This window comes from Sphaerodactylus townsendi, linkage group LG04, assembly GCF_021028975.2.
Source record: "Sphaerodactylus townsendi isolate TG3544 linkage group LG04, MPM_Stown_v2.3, whole genome shotgun sequence".
NCBI classification, from domain to species: Eukaryota; Metazoa; Chordata; class Lepidosauria; order Squamata; family Sphaerodactylidae; genus Sphaerodactylus; species Sphaerodactylus townsendi.
In genome coordinates, this window is record NC_059428.1 from 25985694 (window position 1) to 26009241 (window position 23548).

The window sequence follows — 23548 nt, forward strand, 5'->3', positions numbered from 1 at the left end:
CCCTTTACAATACCCACTCCATTTTATTTTTATGTTGCACTGCATTTTTCAGAATGCTCGCTTATTCCAAACATGTCTTAATTTCACTTTTTTGTTTATTATATCTTCATAAGCCTTTGTTCCCTGAATACTTGAAAGAACAGTGAACACTGTTTGCTCAAAAGCTATGTGGTTGAGAGGGGACGGGGCACAGAAAAATCAGGGAAAGTATCAATGTTGCACCAGAGAAGCAGGTAGGTTGAGTATGGTGGTCCATTCCAAGAGCGACAGATGTGACGGTCTTCTTTTAAAATCAATGAGACTTCGACTTGGATCCCTCAGAGCATTTCCATGGATGGATCTCCATACATGGAGTATGACTTTTTCATCCCCCCCCCCTCCCGCTCCGCTCCACTGCAGAATATATGTCTCCCCACCCCACAATGGCAAAAAAAGTCAAAACCAGGAGCAGAAATCTTTCAGGGGATCCAAGCCACTGGCTGAACTGTGCCCACAGTATTTACATTTTATTACAACATCAAGCCCAAAGCTTTGGCTACCTGGATTTCTTCCCAGATGTCTTCGTCCAGAAGAGTGGCTGCAGTGATGTGCTGCATAGGAACAATTACGCAGTGGCCTTCAGTCAGGGACTGGTAGTTTGGCAGTGATAAGTAGACCTATACAGAGAAAAGCAGAAAATACATGAATGTTTAAGAAGAGGAGTTGGTTTTTATATCAAACTTTTTTTCTAACTTTAAGGAACATCAAAGCAGCTTAGAATCACCTTCTCTTTTTCTCCCCACAGCAGACATCTTGTAAGGTAGGTGGGACCGAGCCCAAGGTCACCTAGCAGGCTTCATGTGGAGGAGTGGGGAATCAAATCCAGTTCTCCAGATTAGAGTCTGATGAGGGAGCAGCAGTGGCGTAGTGGTTAAGAGAAGGTGTACTCTACTCTGGAGGAACTGGGTTTAATTCCCCACTCTGCTGCCTGAGCTGTGGAGGCTTATCTGGGGAATTCAGATTAGCCTGTACACTCCCACACATGCCAGCTGGGTGACCTTGGGCTAGTCACAGCTTTTCGGAGCTCTCTCAGCCCCACCTACCTCACAGAGTGTTTGTTGTGAGGGGGGAACGGTTAAGGAGTTTGTAAGGCCCTTTCAATCTCCTATAGGAGAGAAAGGGGGATATAAGTCCAACTCTTCTTCTTCTTCTTCTTCTTCTTAACCAATACATCGCACTGGCTCTAAGTTCAGTGGCTTATATCTGCAATTAATGCCATTTTAAATAAAGGCAGCTTTAAAAGGAAGCCAAGATTCCACTAAAACATTCTTTTCATAATCACATTTATACCGAGCCATTTGTCATACAGTGACGCTATTGCACTTTGGTTTGGAATTATAAGAAGGATTTGCCAAACCGCAGTTCCAATAAGAAAATGTTTTTCAACGGAAGAACAGGGTGATTATGTGAAAGTCACTTCTGAGTTGTTCTTTGTGGTGCACACCTACAAAAGAGCAGCTTAATAATATCCTCCCCCAGCCATCAGACTATTTAACATTATGCTGTAATCTTGCAAGACCACACTTTTATAGCAAAGTAAAAAAATAATCATGTGTTTATCCCGTCTTTCCAAGTAATACATTGAAAGCAGCATTTCACACATGAAACATGTCAATTTGTTTTGATTATGCTTCGGTGCGCCAGTGTTAACTTCATGGACGTCATTTTGTCTTAGTATATTCTGGTACATCAACATCCTTTATGATGGCAATTGTATCATAAAACACACTGCTGAAAGACTTTTTATTGTACAATCTAAGGTTTGTGTGCTTGCATTATCAAAAAGATACCAGATAATGCAGACAATGCTAAAAGTGCCACATTTAATCCTGCCTGCAATTTCATGCAAAGCTGATTCAACCTGTACTTTACTGCTGCAAAATAACCCACTGAAATCATTCCAGGACCAGTTGTGCATGTCTGCATAGAGGTATACTATGTAGTCGTAACACTTAAAAATTATAGGTGTACAAAATGGCTTTCTGTAACTATGTGCACACACACACAAACACAGAAGTATCTCCCTTTCCAGAGAATATCAGTTTTTTATTAGCGTGCCTCCATAACATAAGGACTAGAAATTTTGTTCTAGTCTGTCTGTCTCATTTGAGATGGTGTCAACTAACAGTGCAATCCTAAGCAGATCTATTCAGCTCTATTTAATGGGATCACTTTCAGGAAAGCGTTCTTAGGGTTGCACTGTAAGCGTATTTACGATCACTTGAGGTCAAACTCCCTTTTTATGGCCTCCAGCCGGATTCTTCTACATTTCTATTGCTCTTTATATAAATTATACCTCTCATTGGATGCTGTCCAACCCCCAAAATCCAAATAAGGCATTCAGAACAACACAACATGAACATGTGCAAAAACACACACACAAAAACAGATCCTTTCTAGTCTGAGCATGAAAAACAAAGGAAATCAGCAAGTTCTTCCGCCTTCCCTCAAATACATTTTTTTTAATTCCCACCATATAAAAAAAATCAGCTTTGTCAGAATAGAAAAACCAGCAAGCGGTCTGATCTTGATATATCTTTTATGTTTCCCCCCAGAAAAAATGACTTTGCAGAAAAGGGCAACCCCAATGGTCAAGGTGCTAGAGAACTTCCCCTAAGAGGAATAGGGGGAAAAGTGTAAGGATTTATTGTTGGCGGGGGGATGGGTGGGGTGGGGGGGGTGGGGGGGTGGTGAGAGGAAAAGATGACAACTGCCCAGAGCCCAAAAGGGCAAAGGCAGTGTAGAAATCTAATAAATAAAATAAAAATAATTGTATTATCGAAGGCTTTCATGGCCAGAATGACTAGGGTGTTGTGGGTTTTCCGGATTGTATGGCCATGTTCCAGTAGCATTTTCTCCTGACGTTTCGCCTGCATCTGTGGCTGGCATCTTCGGAAGATCCTCTGAAGATGCCAGCCACAGATGCACGTGAAACATCAGGAGAAAAACTACTAGAACACAGCCAAACAACCCGGAAAACCCACACTGCCCTAATAAAAATAACTGATAGAGGAATAATACATGGAGTGTTGAGAAAACAGAGAGAGGGAGATCCAATAATGTCAATGGACCAAATATTCATGACCAAGAAAAAGTACACAACGCATAATAATCTTATGGAATTGCCACCTGCTTAGATGACTCTAAAAGATCAACACACAAATTCAATGAAGACAAATTTATCAATGGCTTCTAGTCATGATAGCTAAATGGAGTCTTCATATTCAGAGATAGACTGGGAAACAGGATGCCAGATCAGATGGATCATTTACTCTGTTAAACCCCTCTCCAAAGCATATACGTGATAAAATTAGAACTGTAACTTGGACAGTTCAATTCCTTTCACAGAGCACAGCTCCGCTAAGAAAATCCTGTCCTGGAGCAAGCACCTGTGCCAGCAAGCTACTTCTCTGTTTGCTTGCTTGTATGGAAAGGGGTTTAGTCAGGAGGCACAGATTAGTTTACCTTTGTTCAAGCAGAGTGTTCGTAGAAAACTAGTACATCCAGAAAGCAAGGGAATGTCAGTGCAATTTAAGAAGGAAAGCACGTTCTACCGTATGTTCCTTCCAACATTTTGAGAGCTGCAGATAGTGCTCTAACCCAGATAGCACTGCAAAGTTTATGGCGTTGAGGAGCAGAGCTTCTTCTATTTGTGAAGAGCTCTCTGTGGAACTCTTTGCCTATGACAAGCATATGGCCAGTTTGCTCAAGGCATTTCAAGAAGAAGAAAAATCTTCCCCTTAAAAAAGGCATTTGGCTGACTTTTGAATAATTTACATTTTATTATGGCTCTGATACATTCTGAAGTATGGACAGACAACCTATCAACTAACAGAGGAGAGCAGACAAGAAGAGAGAGAGAGAGAGAGAGAGAGAGAGAGAGAGAGAGAGAGAGAGAGAGAGAGAGAGTGTGTGTGTGAGAGAGAGAGAGAGAGAGAGAGAGGGTGGGTGGGTGGGTGGGTGGGTGGGTGGGTTGGGTGTGTGGCGAGGTTCTCCCAATACAGGCTTTGGCCTTGTCAAAAATTGATGGGGGAAAAGCACATTGTGATTTTTTTTTAATCTGCATTTTAAATATTTTACTTGTGCTGAACTTCCTATGCATCTTAGCTTAGTCACTGGCTGCCATGACAGCATGGTTTTTCTTTAACTGGAAGGTACGTCTAAAAATTTCAAAATACATAAAAATCTCAAGTAACCTTATTTTTCTGTCTCTTCTTTTAAAATGCTACTCTCTTGCGGCAGAGACGCCCCATGCTCTAGACCATAATTATTTTGCGGTGGGAAATAACCTAATATAAACTTACAGATGTCCTGCTCTATTAAACTGTCTAAAAAGGGCAAGATGGGGCTGTCTGTATGCCGGCTGCATATCTGAATGACTTTATTTTGTCTTTGTGAACCTTGTTTCATTTTACAACTTGTAATTTCAATTCTCTCTTCTCCATGACCCTTTCCCTCTTACTGATGAACTCCGCTTTGGCCTCCCGATTATTTACTCTGAATATTCTGCTCTTGTGTATCATTGCAGCAAGGTCATCTCCAAATCCGGAGCCTCTGAAGTGCTGGGGGAGATTAACTCGATCATTCGAGACGGTGTCGCATCATCTTTCGCCTCACCCTTGAGGAAGCGGTTCTTTTCTCTTAATTGGAAGGGCCAGGAACGTTCAAAGACAATAACTCACGTCATAAGAAGCCATTTGACTTTTAATCTCATAAAACTCTGGCACTGAAAAACAGCCCTCTTTCATTCCTTCCCATTTGCATGTCAAAACAAACTTGGCTCCTCTCTTACCTTGCTACCGATCGCAACGATGAGATGTTTTGGAAGTCTGGGGCTACCGAAGCAGTGGGGACAATTCTCCATGCATGCAGCAAGCTGCCGGTGCTCCTGGATGGCTTGTCTCCTCTGCCTTTCCTCCACTTCGCCGCTGCGCTCGCCCTTGGCAGCGTTGGAAACAAACATGTCATCCAGCGTGTAGTAGTCCCTGTCAGTTTTATCTGAAAACTGGAAGGAAAGACAGCTTTAGGCACCAGGGCATAGCTGACCACGTGCTACATGTGGACCTTGTACACCTAATCTTTGCTCAGTCACAAAGGCTTGTTGACTGGTCTTCCGTGGTCACCATGATATCAGCAGCTTTAACCTCTCAGGGTTAAAGCAATGGTAAACGTGGTGTCACCCATACATGTGCAGGTGACATGTACAAGCTGCCTTACACTGAATCAGACCATCCAGGTCCATCCAGGTCAGAATTGCCCACTGGAAGCAGCTCTCCGGGTCTTTCACATCCCCTGATTCTTTGAGCGGAAGATTCTGGGTAGGGAACCTGAGATCTTCTGCATGCAAATCTGACGCTTTTCCAGGGAGCCATAGGCAGATATACAATACCTTGGCCCATTATGCACTGAACACTTACGTTGAGCCTGTTCTCTGCGCAGTGGGCTCTCCCTGCATTCTCTGACAGACTGGTACACAAAGACGAGAAAAGGTTTTGCTTAAAGAAGTGGCGGTGGGCAGTGCCACCAAATTGCGGTCGAGGTATGGCAACCCCCTGGGGTTTTCTAGGAAAGAGACAGAGCTGGTTTGCCATTGCCTGCCTCTGCATTGCAACCATGGACTTTTGTGGTGGTCTCTGATCCAAGCACTGACTAGGGGTGACACAATATAGCTTGCAAGATCTGCTAGCCTGGGCTATCCAGGTCAAGGCAAACGACCGAACTAGTGCGTGGGAACGGAAAGAAAAGAGACAAGTCAGACCCAGGCATAAGGAGTACATGTCCACTTGGCAAGACGCTTGCTGTGAAAAGTACAATCCTTTATGCCCCAAAGCTATCAAATGCATCTATTGAAGAGATCTTGAAGGTGGGCTCTGGCTAATCAGTTTTAACGATGCACTTACTTGATGACTATTTTTACACAGTGGTTATTGTTGCTACTCACTTTGGGTCCTGTCTGCATCATGAGAAAGACAAGATTTGTAAATACCCTAAATAGGCAACTAAGTCAGTAAGTGCAGAGAGAGAACAGGACATATATCTGACAGACTGGCACAAATGGATGGAGGAAGAAACAAGATAAAGGCAGAATCATATTCGGGGCAGAAAAAGGAAGAACTTTGGTATACTCAAAAGAAGCCTCATTGTGAGACCCGCATATGTAACATAAGGGCCTGTTGAGGGACTCCAGATGGTCTGATCCAAGTTGTCCCCAGAGAAGCATTTGACTGGAGAACCACATAAGAGGCAAATATCATCCATGGCCACAGCTTCCTGGTTATAGTTGCAACAGCTCATTTCTCAGCTGCTGATATCATGGGAATCATCAGTCCAGATCCCTACTTGGGGCTGCATCAGTAGGTGGCATGCTAGATATATACAGTATACGTGCCCAGGAACAGTCACAGTAGATTCCTTGAGTACAGAAGGGAATGTCAAAAATAATCTCAAGGGAAATGAAACAATGGATAGAGGGGAAAGGGGAGTTAGTTTAGAACAAGGGTCTGCAACCTGTAAGACCCAAAGAGCCATTTAGACCCGTTTTCCACGGAAAAGAAAACACTTGGAGCCGCAAATACTTTTTGACATTTAAAATGAATATAACACTGTATATATATTTTTTTTACCTTTACGCTTTGTATATAAACAATTATAGTGTGTTGCTTATGAAACTTTATGTAGAGTTCGGCTATTGGAGAGGCCAGGTCTACCATGACAAGGGCCAGAGCTACTGTCTCTGAGGGCCAGGTCTACCTTGACAAGGGCCAGAGCTACTTCCTTGAAGACCAGGTCTACCCTCCTGGAGGCCAGGGCTGCCTTTCCGAAGGACAGGTCTACCCTCTCTGTTCTGGAAACATCGTTCTACCTCTTCTCTGATGGACTGTTGGAAAAGGGAGACCAGATCATCCCTCGATAGTCCCTTAATGATCTCAGAGTTACTGGGGGCTGAATTGGGGGAAACTACCTCCCCATCAGCTCCGTTTCTCTGTTGTAAGGAGCCCTCTTGCCTGAGGCTGGAAACGTTGAGTTCCGTCGGAGCTTCTGAGGGGGATGGATCACTGGTGCAGCTGGAGCCTTTTCCTCTCTTTGCCGGCTGGGCGTTTGAAGTGGCAGTGTGCTTTCGCTTTTGAAAACACTTTCTCTGCGGCTGTTGGCTCTGCGTTGGGGCTTCAGTAGGTGCATCTGATTTTTCCACCACCACCACCCCAAACAGGCAGTGAAGTCCACCCTCCAAAGCAGCCATTCGCTACAAGGAAACTGAGTCTCAGGGTGTGTGCAAGGGACTCACCTTGCCTTTCTGTTCAGCTCCAGGCGGATGCAAAGACACGTCCATGCTGCCCTCTGACCCCCGGGGATCAGAGGACAGCGTGGGTGTGTCTTTGTAGCCGCCCGCAGCTGAACAGGAAGGAAAGGTGAGTCCCTTGCACACACCCTGGGCAGCTCGCTTGCCTCAGCTTGCTCTCACTCCCTCTCTTGCCGGACTGCGTGACCAGCTTGCTCTCACTCCCTCTCTTGCAGGACTCTCTTGCAGGACCACACGGGAAGCCACGGAGAGCCGCAGGAGAGAAGTGAAAGAGCCATTTGCGGCTCGAGAGCCGCGGGTTGCCGACCGCTGGTTTAGAAAGAGGTTGTTGCTTTTGCACAAATAGATATATGGGCATGAACAGTTTTCTTCAAATAAATGCACAGAATACAGTGCATAAAACTATAAAAACATGTGAATGGAAAGGGGAATAAAAACAGTGAATTTACTTTACTTTCTTATCCTATCAATATTTTCTGGGCAAGCGAAGTACAAACATTTTTGCATATCTTTCACTGGAATCCCAAAGAGCTCATTCTTAATTGTTTTTCACACTTCTCTGCACTCAAAAGAGCTTAGAATAGTATGAAGATTATCCCCGTTTTATTCTCACAACCACCCTGGAGGCAGGGCAATGACTGACCCAAGGTCACGCACGTCTTGGTTCATGGCTTGGTCTTATTTCCTCCCAGTCAAAGGCCAATCCTCTCAGTGACTACATCATCTTTGTGTCACAGTAAACAAGAGAAAAACTGCCAGCAGTACACCCCAGAAGAGTGTTACTATCTGTTATATAATCTTTGACACATTTTCATGTGGTTTCCATAGAAACAATATACATTTGGCTCAGAAAAGTCCTCACGGTGTACAATACGAATGTCCTCAAAGTGCAAGAATCCACAACATTTGTGTTACAATGCCATGCCCTGCATCACTTCGAGCCCATTCCAGACAGTCCGGGCGGGGAGGGCTCCGTGGTGGCCGGGCACAACGCGGCAAAGGTGGTACTGTGCTGCCTCCAAAGAGATTTCAGGCAATGCAGGAAGGAAGGAAATTTTTAAAAACCCTCTTGTCACCTGAATAGCCCCATAGGGCAAATAGACTTACACCACAATTTCCCATACTGGAAATCTGAGGCCAGAGATGGGGGTGTTCCCAGGCCGAAAGCCTGGGGGAAGCCAAATGCGGTCAGCTCCACTTGTGGGAATGCCCTTAGCCTTCCCCCAGTCAGGCCAGCATCCTCCATTATGCTGGCACAGGTCTGGGGGAGCCATCCTCTTCCAAGTCGGGCATGTGGAACTGTGTGATGCCAGCCCGCTGCCCTGTTTGCCCTCTCCGCCAGCGTAGGCACCACCAATACTGATGGGGTGGGCAAACACATTGGAATGGGCCCACGCTGTTTCCAGGATGCACTTGGCACCCCCACCCCCCAGGCTGGGCTATTATAAAGCTAAATCCACTTGAAACAGATCATAAAACAGCTGCAAGAGTCTGTAAACAGCTGCAAAAAGTCTGGGGCAGTATTTTTTAACAAGTAAATCCAGCCTTCAATGCTTCAGAAAACGACAAAGAAGTGTTCATTCCAACATCAGTGTACTGACAACACAACACTGAATTATAGTAACACACACAGTGTAAAGGTGACAGACTAATTTACCAATATAATTTTGCAGAACATAGTTAGAATATGGTTTCCTACAACTTATTCCTATTTTATTATACTGATTAATTTAAAAATGAAACTGTGAATGCTCTTACTCGTTTTTTGCAGAGAAAATTCAAATTTAAAAAAAAATAATTCATCCCTTCTTAGATCTGCATTCCAGATCTACAGCAGTATGAATGCTCATCTAGTCTTAAAAACACAAAAAGAGTAACCAAAACCATGACTGCCCAAACTGCTGGTTTTGCTTCATCTATATTCCCCTGCCTACACCTTCCTTACAAAGGCCATGCCTTTCTTCTCTTGCCTCCTTGCACCGATCTGTCAATTATCAGTGTAAAGGAGGCTCATCAATTTCAGTCACCTGGAGGTCAATGCAGACAGTGGAATTGACAGGTTCACCACCCTAGAAGGTCCAATTTAAACATTAAGGTGGACCCAGGCAAAAGCATTCCCACAGAGGTCTCAATTGAATGTTCTTATCAAAAACAATAGCCCAGACACACAGAACACGGCCATACCAGGGGCATGGCAGCAGGAGTCAGACAATCCCAGCACACCATTGCTATGAATGTAGATGTGATAAAAGTGTTTTTGAAACACCAGAAGCTGCCTGGAATACTCACATGGCTGCTTTGTTTGCAGTCAGTTAAATTTCAATCAGACTAAAAGGTTCGGGAAGTTTTTTTGAAGGTCAGAAAATAAAACCATGGAAATCTAAATATGTACTTCCCCTCCCCAGTAACAGATAGGCACCTTCCTCTTTAAAATAAAACAAAACAAACAAACAAAAACCTGGGACAACTTCAGCATCTCCCCCATTTTTACCTCAGTCGTCTTCTCTGAATTAAAATTTCACCTTTCTCCATTACACCACATGCAGACATCAAGCACTGTGATTGTTTCTTTGAGGGGTTTGCATGAACGAAAAATGCTGATGGGATATACCAGGCAGCAGTGGTGGGATTCAGCCGGTTGGCACCACTTCGGCAGAACCGGTTGTTAAAATGGTGCTTGTAAATAACCAGTTGTTAAATTATTTGAATCCCACCACTGCCTGGCAAGACTGCATGAACAAGTGTAAAACTGCACTGCTAGTATAAAGGTCCCTCACCCCCACCCCCCCAAACACACACAGAAGTTCCTCTGATTTGCTAGGCTTCTAATCATACAATATGACAGGAACTAGGCCCCAGTTTGTTTCTCAGAGGAGATAAGTGGCGTTCAAAGGAGGAGGGACAAAAAGAACGGTGATTATAAGCAGCACTTTTATTCCACTCGAGCTCCTCTGACAATACTGATGCTTCCACTCCTTATGCAAAACCTAGCATCTAAGGATGTCACTCGGGCTTGTGACTGCTTCGTAATCTTGAAAAACAATTCTGCAGAAAAAGGGTGATTGGGTCAAACAAAGTTTCTGCAGCCCTGCAAGAAAAGAATTGCTTCCAAGTATAGCTACGCAAAGAGAACAGATGCACATTTTGTCATCTTGGATGATTTTCGCCTCATCCAATCGAGCTTGTTATTTTGAGACAATATCAGCGCTGAAGGAAAAACAGCTTTTGCCTTCAATTTATAGACTGAAACACACATTCTAGGCCTGTTGGCAAACGGATCTGCATTTAGTCTAAACAGTCAACAAGTATAACTTAAAAGCCAACAGTATGGGACTGGCATTAGTCATAGCCTACATCTGTGATTTAAAGAGACAGGCACACGCAGAGGAAAACTGCAGTGTGTGTGTGAATAAATTGCCATCAAGTCACAGCTGACTCAGGGCGACCCAGTAGGATTTTCAAGGCAAGAGACCAACAGAAGTGGTTTGCCACTGCCTTCCTCTGCATAGAGACCCTGGAATTCATTGGTGGTCTCCCATCCAAATACTTACCAGGGCTGACCCGGCTTAGCTTCTGAGATCTGACAAGATCAGGCTACTCTGAGATACCCGGGTCAGAGTCAGAGGTGTACCGGAGGAAAATGGCACCTGGGGCAACACCTGCTCCAGGCACCCCCTCAACTCCTTCCCTGCCCCCGTGCCCCGCCCCCCGCCACACTTACCTTAACTGGCGGCGGCAGTTCTGGGCAGCCTGGCTGGGCTGGGCTGAGGGGCGCCCAGCGGGCCCACAGCAGGCTGCTCCTTCAGCCAGTGGAGGAGGAAGGTGGTGGTCTCGGGACCACCACTACCCTCCTCTGCCAGCTGAAGGAGTAGCATGCCGCGGCCAAACCACACACACACACACACACACACACACACACACACACACACACACGTGATCTAATGGGGGGCGCCTGGGGTCAATTGATCCCCCATGTCCCTCTGGCAGATACGCCACTGGTCGGGGCTATGCAATGCTAGGTGCCATTATTTTCTGGGGCAATGTTGTCAGTGCCAAAGAGGCATGCTGCTTACAGCACCCTACAGCAGCTTGGCTCTGCTGCAGAATGAATTGCTCCAGAAGAAGCAATGCGTTGGATTCGGCCCAGTTTGGCAATCTCCACTGATCCCCTTTCCCAATGCAGACCCCGCTCATGACTTATTTTGCCTGGCTCCCCATCTCCCACTGCCCCCCCCCCTTTCCTTTTTCTCTTGGTTGCTGCCGACTTCCAGCCTTCAAAGACCCTCTCCTGCTTTAGTACTTGTTGCGTTGCCATTAAAAAGATTCCACTGCGCAACTGCACCCCATATTTAACTCTTTCCCTCTAGCCACTGCAGGAATTATTAACAGATGCATATATGCCCTCTGGGAATGGTGGAATCAACATCTTCCTCCTCCCCCAGTTCCTCCTGGGAATGAAATGATCACAGAAATCAGACTGGCAGCGTAAAGTCACAGAGACGCACAGCAAATCTGAGCGAGATCAAACGAAATGTGATAGAACTGTAATCTTCTCGTCCTGTTTTTATCAACTCTAAAACGTTCCTTCTCCTGGAGTTACAAACGCTCAGAAATGGTTCACACCTCTATGCCAAGACTATGGCTCTGCTCCACTTCTCAGATGCATGTGGACATCGCTACCCATGAGGCAACTCTCGACCTAAAGCATCTGACTGAGAAAAGATTGAGATAGCTTCATCTTGCTTGTGGTCAGGAGCAGGAAAGAGTAGAAATAATTGTACACCACTTTGATTCTTCTTCCTCACTAAACATAAATCTCCTGTCTTTCCTGTGCAAGGGAAGGTGGCCCTTGAAATCATTTGCCTCTTGCGTGATGTAGTGGTGAAGAGCACGTGGATTCTAATCTGGAGAACCAAGTTTGATTCTCCACTCCTCCACCTGAGTGGCAGAGGCTTATCTGGTGAACTAGATGTGTTTCTGCACTGCTACATTCCTGCTGAGTGACCTTGGGCTAGTCACAGTTCTTCAGAACTCTCTCAGCCCCACATGCCTCACAAGGTGTCTGTTGTGGGGAGAGGAAGGGAAAGGAGCTTGTAAGCCACCTTGAGCTTCCTTACAGGAGAGAAAGGTGGGGTATAAACCCAAACTCTTCTTCTTCTATCCTTCTTGTTTCCTCCTAACATTCCACTTGGAGATGACCACCTCTGTTCGTCTCTTGCCTTGATAACCCTACGAGGTCATCGTAAGTTGGCTGCAGCTTGACTGCACTTTGCGTGCAAGTGTGAAAAGCACACTTTGCAAGTGTGCAAAGATACATTTATAGTAAACGCTGATGGAAATTCTGGGGTACAGGACACTTCTTCACTTAAGGTTTAATAGCAGAACCAGAAATACATTTGGTCAGATACTCTGTACAAATGTATGGGAATTCAAGGCCTTTAAAACCAATTCCACACTGCAAGGCAAGGTGCCCATCAGCCTACATATAATCATTTTCTTTAATCTATTATTTATTTTTAGAAGCCTGCAAGAACTAGGCATTGTATGCATGATAAAATAATACAAGAGACGATATTGTCAGGCTCACAATCTAAACTAGGCAATAGATCTGTCAGCGAAAGGGAGTTTATTGATGTTATTTATAGCCTGTCTTTCTGCCTCAGACTAAAGGTGAATTAAAAAAAATATTTAAAATAACAATGCAATCAAACAGCACCCAACATGTAATTCAACAAGAATTGGACTCATAGAATTGGAAAACAATGCAAACAATTGTTGTCTACAGCATGCTGTGGCAGAGGAAACAGATACTAAAAATGCTACCTGCAAGAGTTAAGATTTTATGCATCAAAAGGAGGAAAGAGGGGTGTGGTGCTCCATTCTACATTAAGGGTGTTATTAATAAAGGAAGCCGTCCTGACACAGCATTCACACCACTGTCTGCTTTTGCCACATTTTAAAGTTAGGGCTTTATTGTAAACCCATTGAGCCCAACATAATGTATTTCCTATGCAGAGACAAGTTCCTCTGCACCCATCTCTCAATTCCTCTGGTTTTTCTTTTGTCGGTTTCCCCCCCCCCCCCCACAATTATTTCCATTCTTTCCTGCTCCATTCCCCCTTCTTATATTCACTCCTTCTTAAAGGCAGCTTGGTGCTACCACAAGGCTCACTCTCCTACCCCATAAATGGACAAAATCAAGGGTGAAATTAGCACCAACTAGACCAGCAAAAAAAAATTTTACTCCACTATATGCTTTGATATTCAAGAACAGGAGGGGTTGTGGTTCATTGGTACAGCACATGATTAGAATGCAGGAAATCCCAGGTTCAATCCGTAGTTTCCAGTTAAAAGAGATCGGCTATTAGAGAAACTTTTCTCTGGTTGAGATGCATGAGAGCTGCTGCCTCTCAGAGAAGACAGAACTGAGCTAGACCGAACAAAGGTTCATCTGGGTGAAAAGCAGTTTAACAGGTTAATCACAAATGCAATGAAGCGGGCATCAGCCAGTGCTCAATCACACTTTCTACAGGTTTGGAGGAGACATGGACGTTCCTGCAAAGGGCTGCAGCAGTGGGAATCTGGAATTCTCCCAAGGTGCTTATGCAAATGTTAACACAACTAGTTCCTGGGCTTTTTGTTGGGCAGACCTGCACCACAGGGGTGCCAAATGAAAAAGACGTTTCTCTTCATACTACAAGCAGAGAAGAGGGGCAGTGCTGGCTAGGATATCCAGGAACAAAATGAGTATTTACTGAAACTTTTAACTTCTCTTAACCCCCACCCTTCAGAGCTGAATATTACAGCTTTAAATGGCAATAAAATAGTTATGTAAATATTATAATGAATCCCAAGACGAAGATAGTGCAAGAGATCGTCAATACACATGGATGAGGCATAAGCACCGCTCTTTTGGGTGACAGTTCCACATATAGAGGAAAAATGGGGGAATAACACACAAACCTTATTACATAAAACCCTGTTACAACATGTGTGTACGTATTAGACTCTATTTATTACATCAGTTTTGTAACTTGTTTTCCATTTATCACCTTTCGTCAGCAGATCTATTTCTTACTTGCACTCACCCACTAAATCCTTCATTTCTCCCAGTAATAACTCTAACGCAATCATCATTCAAGATACCCCTTGCGTATGAATGCAAGGAGAGTTATTCCTACTGCTGAAAATCTGCCAGGGAAAAAAAAGACACATATAGAGTGTGTAAACTGGATCAGTGCGATTTTAAATTGCCATGGCAACACTGACATCACCCCTTTTAAATGGTGGCATTTATATTTCAGGAACATTACAGTCCAAATATGCTACAGGAAATTGACAAAGTCAAATACTGATCGTATTTGTGAACATGAGGCTGAACGAACTGTGAACATATATTAAACAGGGTAAGGGTACGTGGGGCAGGATCCAAACCACTGCCGATCAAGTTCTGCTTGCACACGCGGCTTAGCGTACACACTTTAATCAACTGGAGCTCCTGAAAACTGGAACAGACGTCCCCGCGTCTGCCCTGCACCTGCACAGTCCCATGTGGGACTGCATAGAGGCCATGACAATGAAGAAGACCTGCTTACTCAGGAGTCTATGCCTTTGGGAAGTCCAAATATAAGATCAAGTGTATCACACATCACACACAAGGTTGTACTGGGAGCAGGAAAATGACATCTGGCTCCAAAATTCTGCTAATGCTACAGAACTACAGAGCAAGAGAAAGAAATGGAGGAGCGCGCCTATGTATTACAGTGGTATTGTCATGGCCAGATTCAACTGGTTGTGGTGGGTATTCCAGGCTGTGGTCTGGTGGATCTTGTTCCTAACATTTCGCCTGCATCTGTGGCTGGCATCTTCAGAGGTGTATCACAGTGCGTAACAGACTTCCCTCCGTGATACACCTCTGAAGAGGCCAGCCACAGATGCAGGCGAAACGTTAGGAACAAGGTCCACCAGACCTCGGCCACACAGCCCAGAAAACCCACCACAACCAGTTGAATCCAGCCGTGAAAGCCTTCGACAGCACCTTTATTACTTTTTCACTGAGTAGACGGTGTAGCTCAACACAGGAGTGCTGTTGTATGCATGTTGATGATAGTAGCAGTAGGACTGGCGGTGGTTTCGTTATCAATTGCTCTCTCCTTCCCCCCACCCCTTCAGGAAAGGACAGAGTGGCCCTACATGGACATACATTCTAATTTTTGTCAGGCTGATCTCCCTCCTCTCCATTCCTTTATGTGTCTTTTCAATTTCCAAGTCCGAGGGCAGGGTTGGGCTCTCTCCATTGACATGAACAGCTTTGGAAGCAGACTGGCCATTCAGCTCAGAGGAAATATTCCCATTGGGCCACTGCTCTGGAGGACTGCTGGCAGCCAGGAAGAAGCGCGGCCAAGCCCTGGGAGCTCTGCCAATGAGGCAGCGTCCATTCAGCTCAGACTTGGTCAGCGGTGCCAGCAATGGATGTCAGTCCACCTGTTGCCCCCTCTGTCAGTCTGGCTTGTACCTGGGTAGTTTTAGTGATTCAGTCTGTTCCTGGAGACAGCACTCTTAGAAGTAGAATGTAAATATGACAAATGGTGCAATCCTGTGTTGGTTCACTCAAGTCAAAATCCACCAAAATCAGTGGATTTAAAGCTGGAATAACTCTGATTAGAACTGCACTGAAGTCCTTGTTTCACTATTCTCGCTCTTTCCTGTTTCTTAAGACCGATTCTTTCGAGTGCGCTTTGTTCCAAGGTGACTTCCACCTTCACAGTTCTGTTTCTGCTCATAATTCCCACTGAGCAAAATGCAGATTCAAAATCATCTTTTTGGACAGCTCTACACTTTCCAGTCAGAAAGCAAAAGGCACCGAGAGAGACCTCAACATGAAGATTTCTCTGTCAAGTGCAAGTTCAGAAGCAGCGTGAAGAAACGGGGCGTATTAAAGGAAGACAAGAGACAACCATGTTTCTCTTGCGCTATACATTGTGTTCAGCCTACGCTAGAAATTACACTTCAATATTTCCGAGTGGCAACAGAACTTCTTAGGAAGAGGCACTGCCTTCAGAGAAGCAGACCAAGATACGGCAGTCAAAAATACGAACGAAAGTATTTCGCAATGCTGAAGGGACTACCATTTGATATCATATGATAGAATATAATTTCCAGATTTTCCTCAATTTCCACCTCTCTCCCTTTGAGAAGATGACATTCATTTCAAGGGATATATTCCTCATATCTCTCACAGAACGAAAGCAAAGAATAGAAAGCCATTATACGGTTGGCAATTTCTGCGCACTCCATTAACAGAACTGACAAAATGGCCTAAGCTACTATCCGGCAAATGTCTCAAAACGCCCATTCTGTTCCGAATTTGCTTTCAGAGTTCATACAGTAATTTTTAAAAAGGTATATATCATCATAATGATGCATTATGGTCACATATAGTGTGAAAAATAGTCAGATTAGGAGACAGCACGTCAAACTAGGAGTGTGGTTATGAATCCCCACTCAGCTGTGGAGCTCATCAGAGGACCTTGGACAAATCATCTTCTTTCATCCTAATCTGTCTCAGAAGGGTCTGTCTTCGTGAGAATAAAACAGGACTCTGTACTTCTATGGGGGACAACTTTCGACTTTCACTTTTCAAAATTAATTCCAAGTTAGAATACCAGAAAGCCACCAGCAAAGCTATTATTGCACGGTTAACGGAATACTGTATAAGTATGCTAACCATCTTACGATGCCAGCTGACATTTTTCATTATCTTGCCCTGCCCACATGTATCAGTAACTCAGGCTCAATCTTTTTCCATCCCCCTCTCCCCTTTCAAACCTTTAGGTACGTCTAAGACCCTCTGCAGAATGAGCAGACTGCAACTTCATTCCCCTCTCCTCCATTTTCTCCTCACAATGGCCCTGTGAAGTAGGTTGGGCTAAGAGTGTGTCACTGGCCCAAGGTCACCTCGTGCACTTCCATGGCAGAGTGGGGATTCAAACCTGCATCTCCCAAGATCCTAGTACAGTGATGGCGACCCTTTTTGAGACCGAGTGCCCAAATTGCAAACCAAACCCAACTTATTTATCGCAAAGTGTCAACCTGGCAATTTAACCTGAATGCTGAGGGTTTAGTTTAGAAAAAACTGGGTGGCTCCCTCTTCCTCCGTCCCACCCGCTTGAGCAGGGGCCAGCCTGCTCTAGCCTCCAGCAAGTCCTGTGCGCACTGCTCTGTGCCTCTCTAGCATCTCTGCCTCCTCTGCACCCCCCCCCCTCGGGCAGCAGTCACCCGGAGCACAGGCACCAGGCCTGCCAGCCGAGTCCTTCCTGCTCACCGCAGTGCGCGCACATCATGCTCAGTGGCCCAGGCCAGCCTAGATGTATGTGTGTGTGGGGGGGGTGATTTTCCGCCCCCACATGACGAACTCTGTGTGTGCGTGCCCACACGGAAGGCTCTGAATGCCACCTCTGGCACCCGTGCCATAGGTTTGCCATCACTGTCCTAGTATGTCATTCAAACCAATACACCATACTAGCTCTCCAGAACTGTAAGGTTAAATACATGCCTTAGTGACTAACTATATGTTATATGCAAAGGCATGCAGTCAGCACCAATGGTCTCTTTCTATCGTTCAAAGGAAAAGCTGCTTTAATAATTGATTTGGAGAGGGAGGCAGTGGTGGCAGAGATCACTTAATCCTCACACAGCCCACACGCCCCTCTTCATGCTGTATCTATCGATTTTTTAACCTTTCCTTCAAAGAGTTAGCGTAAGAGCAGCAGGCATACGTATTTGATAAAAGCTTTCATGGCCAGAATCCACTAGCTGTTATGGGTTTTTCAGGCTGCGTGGTCGTGGTCTGATAGTTTTTGCTCCTAACATTTCACCTGCATCTATGGCTGGCATCTTCAGAGGCATGTCATGGAACGATGTGCTTCCCTCCGCGGCACAGATGCCAGCCATAGACACAGGTGAAGCGTTGGGAGCAAAGACTACCAGGCCACGGACCGGAAAACCCACAACAGACCGGAAAACCCACAACAGCCAGCAGCCGCCATGATATGCTTTCTTCTCTATTGTCATCTCTCCTGGGAACATGTAACTGTTCCAAGGCCACCCAATGAACTTATGGCTGAATTGGAATTTGAACTCAGATTTCCTCAGGCCTAGACAGACACTCTAATCACTACACCACAATGTAGCCTTGCCCCATCACTAGTCAAGCCACTCCCATCACTAGTCAAGCCACTCCCCATCACTAGTCAAGCCACTCCCACACACACATATGGTGTATAGAATTCCAAATGAAAGTCTGCCCTTTCAAAAACATCAGTAGCCTCCCGCTGATGGCAGCAGATCCACTGCTTTAGGCTCCTTTCCCCAGTGCCATCCAGCTGGCCAGCAGGGGTCTTACTGGGCTTACAATGAGTCCTAGACCTCAGCATCACCAACAGTGGCAACTCTTCTGGAAGTGACATCGTCACATTGGCGATGTCAAGGGAGATGCTCTGGAATTCGGGCAAAACTCCAAGGTAAAAGCAGCGTCTATCATAGAGTTTTTGCCCAAATACCAGAATGTCTTCCTCATCACTGGCAACTCGATGACATCACATCCAGAAGTGATGTCATAACATTTCTGGTGAGGCCTAGGCCTTAATTTAAGAAGAAGAGGAATGGAGTTTTATACCCTGCTTTTCTCAACCTTTAGTTCAGGGAGTCTCAAAGAGGCTTACAATCACCTTCCCTTCTTCTCTCCACAACAGACACCTTGTGAGGTAGGTGGCGCTGACAGAGTTCAGAGAGAATTGTGACTACCCCCCCCCCTCCCGGTCACCCAGCAGGCTTCATGGGTAGGATTGAGGAAACCAACCTGGTTCACCAAATTAGTGTTCTCCACTCACGTGGAAGAATGGGGAACCAAACCCAGTGCTCCAGATTAAAGTCTGCCACTCTTAACCACTGCGTCATGCTGGAAAGGCTTCCTTCCTCCCCTGCCAGTATCTGGCAATGCTTAGACCCTCAGGGAAAGAGGAAAGTAATTAGGGAGGAAGGCTAGTTTGGATCAAAGACAACATGAACGAGAAGGGGTTAAGCTTCCTTCCACTACGGGTTCTCCATTTCACCTTGTTCGTTCCTGAATGGAGCATGAAAAAGGGGCCAGCAAAAATCCATTCCTTTTGGATACAACCCAACAACTTTCATGGTTTTAATTTGACAGTCTCACATCTGGATTTTCTACAGTAACAGATTCTAATTATCAAATTGCTACAGGAAGATAAGTGCTGCAAATCTGAAGAGTTGGGACAATGCAAAGTGAAAATAAAAAAGATTTTAATATATTAAAATACAATCTTTATCTAGCAAATAAGGTATATGACATAAAAGAAAGTCCAGTACATTTTAAATTTACTTAACTATTCCTACAGGACTACATTGCAAAAACATTCTAGATTACAGGAAAACTTCTTTGTGTTTTCACAGCCGCATACACAACAGTTAATTAATTCCAGCTGTGAAAGCCGTTGAGAATACAGTTTTCATATTTGCCTCTGAACATTGTACAGGATTGTGCAATTGTACACAATCACTCCACACTGTGCCACAAAGAGAAACACATTATCATGACCCACCTCTAAAGATGCCAACCATAGATGCAGGCAAAATAGTAGGAGTAAAAACTACCAGACAATGGCCATACAGCCCAACGCAGCTAGTTGATTCCAGCTGTGAAAGCCTTCAACAATACATTGTAATGGGTTTTAGGGCACATTCAATCAGCTAACAAAAGTTTCTGGCCACAACTTCAGGCAAGGCTCCAAGGATACCCTAATGTACACCTAACAATCAACTGCAGCTGTACATTGAGACCTCACACAGGCAAGGGCAGGCACCTGCCTACTATTACAAGATCTGGTCACTGAGGAATCTCTGATAAGCTTCCAAGGAACTCGAAGGTACCCCCAAGCCCAATTGGAAAGTCATTACCAAAGAAAAACTGAGTACAGCCTTGTCATTTAAACATACTGCATTTAAATCTCACTAATTACAGGAGGAAGCAAGAGATTCATCAGCAAGGACATATAAATGAAGCACTTTTGCACGTTAGTGTGAAAAGGAAACACCTGGATTTGAGCAGATCAATCAGTGAAGCTAGTTTTCCACAGCCTTCAAAATATCCACGTAAAAGCCTCAAGACTCCTTAGAACACTGCATATCAAACAGAACTTATTTTAGAAAGTTGAAAGTTTTTTTAAAAAAATGAGAGAAATGTTCTTTCAGCTATAATACAAATTCAGACACATCAGGCCTTACCTTTGAAGCCATTCTCATGAAAAGCTTATTCTGATCCTCCGCTGTTCTCATTTTTTCATTCCTGACCAAATCCTTCAGGCTCAGATTATCATCGTCCTGAAAATATCTGACCCTTTCCTTATCCATGTGAGTAGTGATCTGAAATTGAATAGCAAGAAAACTAACATTAATTTTATGTGAGGGTCAAATATCCTTTTTATAATCTACTCAAAAGGGCAGAGCTTGAATTTCATAGTCACTGTGATTTGTGCATCATAGACCAACAGTGACATAAAAGTGAATTCACAGTGACTATGCGATTTTTCTGTACTGTTGAGGGCTTTCGCAGCCAGAATCGACTGGCTGTTGTGGGTTTTCTGGGCTGTGTGGCTGTGGTCTGGCGGTTTTTTGCCACTAATGTTTCACCTGCCTCTACGACTGGCATTTCCAGAGGTATGTCACAGTGAGATGATTTTCCCTCCATGCCACAGAAACACAGGAAAAGCACATCTCGTTGTGACGTACCTCTGAAAATGCAAGCCATGGATGCGGGCGAAAACGTTAGGAGCAAAAACTACCAGACTGTGGCCACACAGCCCAGAAAACACACAACAGCCACTATCCGATTTCTCATTTATTGTAGTAACGTAATGGGCCTCTGCAAGCAGCTGCTCAAGGCGGGCTTGATCATGAAACGCACCACAAGCAGATTATAACTGGGCAAAAAGCAAAACTCCACATTTTTGCAAAACTGCCTAACGTGTGAATCCTATCCCTTTAGACAAAAGTCAAAGAGAAAAGTCAGAGGGACACTGTCTCCATGACTACTGTTGAATCAACTGTCAACCACACCACCTCTGAGTGAGAGATGGGAGCTGGCAAACACGCCATGTTTACAATTGCTGTTTGCACTGAAACCCCCATTCTGTATTCAAAATAATACCATTTGTCAGAGGTTAGTATTTTAGAATTCACTCTTCCCTTGTTCTTTCCCTGAACACATTCAAAGATCAAATTACCATATATACGTGTGTATAAGCCAACCTTTTCAGCACATTTTTTATGCTGAAAAAGCCCCTCTCGGCTTATATTCGGGTCGGCTTATACTCGAGTATATACGGTATTTATATACAACTGTATGTGCCCTAGTCTGTGCTGATAACCTCACACCAGTTATAGCTGAAGCTCTGTTTGGACATACAGATGAGGAGGAGGAATCCAGTTTTGAAGGATTTTAACTCTTGTGTTTTAGCTTGGTTGCTGATTGAGCTAAGGTTTTTGTACTTTTAAAGTTATTGTTGATTCCATATTGTTCTTGTTGACCCTCTTTTCCACTTACAGAGCTAGTTTACTGTTTTTCTTGAAATAAATATTCAAAAACATTTAACCTACTGATGCCTCAATTAATGTAATTTTATTGGTATCTATTTTTATTTTTTGAAATTTACCAGTAGCTGCTGCATTTCCCCCCATAGGCTTATGCTCAAGTCAATAAGTTTTCCCAGTTTTCTGTGGTAAAATTAGGTGCCTCGGCTTATATTCGGGTCGTCTTATACTCAAGCATATATGGTAAGCTTTAAGAAAAGAGGAGTTCACAGAGCTGTGGTTTTTCATTCTACACCACAGTACTCTAGAACTGCCCTACCAGCTTTCTTACATTGTTTTGGAGTTGTTTTTACATTGGCTCTTTTCCCACCAGACAGGCTCATTAATAAATATATATTCAAATAAGCTGTGAAATAAGAACTTATATTTATTGTGCAAATACATACCGTCTGTCTTTTCCTCCTTCCTCCTTTTGGTTCCATCGGTTCTCCCTCAGCATTCACAGGCCAGCTTCGACCAGATTTATCAGTTCTCACAAGGACCACATCATGGTCTTCTGGGGCACTTGCTGTCTACATCAAGATTCAAAAACAGCTTTTAAAATACGGCAAACAAAGTAAACAAAAACAGGTGATACTAAAAGCACTAAAGCAAATGTAATATATTCATTTCAAATATCCATATTGCATTTCTAAAATAATGTGTGTGCGTTTATAAAAGACCTAAAGAAAACAAGCTAATCAAAATTAAATTATTCCAGAATAGAGAAATAATTGTCATCTACTATATTCCCCGCTCTAAAAAATAGCTGGCCCTATTTACGCCGTATCATTTAGATGCATCTTTCTGGATCTTCCATGACAGCAAACTGTCCATCCTTAATAAACAAAAACTTGAAACTGTAGCTTGCAGTGGATTTACAAACACGGATATGAGGGAACCGGAGCATGGTTCGCATTTGTTTCCATAGTACTCTGAACTATTAATAAAGTGGAGAAGGGAAGTAAAAGTTAACTCTGGGGAAAGAAGTTAGGAGTGAGTGAGAATATATTCCCAAAACCAGTTTCTGATTTATAAACAATAGTTGGCAAGGATCTAGGGTTTCTACTGCATCATACCCAAGCAATGAGATGTCAGGGAATGGGGTGATTATTTTTAAATTTGTAGAAGAAAAAGAGATAAAACAAAATTAGAGGGGCTGTGTCTAAGCTTCTTGCTTAGAAATTAGAAAGCAGCCGCTCGTTGTATTTTAATTGATTAAATTAGCTCTAATAAGGGGAATGTCATCATAATTGGGCATATTAAAACAGACTTTGTCAAGCTTGATAAACACCTATATAAATCTCAATCTGAAACCATTTTCATACAAATAAACAATGTGTCTGGCTCACATCTGCTCATCCTGCCCATAATGACAGCTTATCCCTGAAAGCACTGACAGAGGAAAAATGTTTTGCAGTTCTGAAAGCATCAGGGCTCTAAGGACTTCATTATATTCTTCAGGAAAACCTTCACAAAAATAATGGATAAAGGGGTGAGAAGAAAAATCAAGATGTACACATTTTAATCATCAAATGAGCTTGCTGCTCCTGAACTCAATCA

General features: G+C 44.0%; 1 protein-coding gene across 3 annotated transcripts in view; it reads right to left on the reverse strand.

Moving 5' to 3' along the window:
* Nucleotides 1–23548, reverse strand: part of CWF19L2 (CWF19 like cell cycle control factor 2) — a 96381-nt gene that overhangs the window by 14429 nt on the left and 58404 nt on the right. For all 3 annotated transcript variants that reach the window (XM_048494221.1, XM_048494220.1, XM_048494219.1), the window contains exons 11-14: nucleotides 22393–22518; nucleotides 20642–20779; nucleotides 4832–5044; nucleotides 540–656 (exon numbers count right to left, since the gene is read on the reverse strand). In XM_048494221.1, coding sequence (XP_048350178.1) covers nucleotides 540–656; nucleotides 4832–5044; nucleotides 20642–20779; nucleotides 22393–22518 — 594 coding nt within the window. The remainder of the gene's footprint in view (nucleotides 1–539; nucleotides 657–4831; nucleotides 5045–20641; nucleotides 20780–22392; nucleotides 22519–23548) is intronic.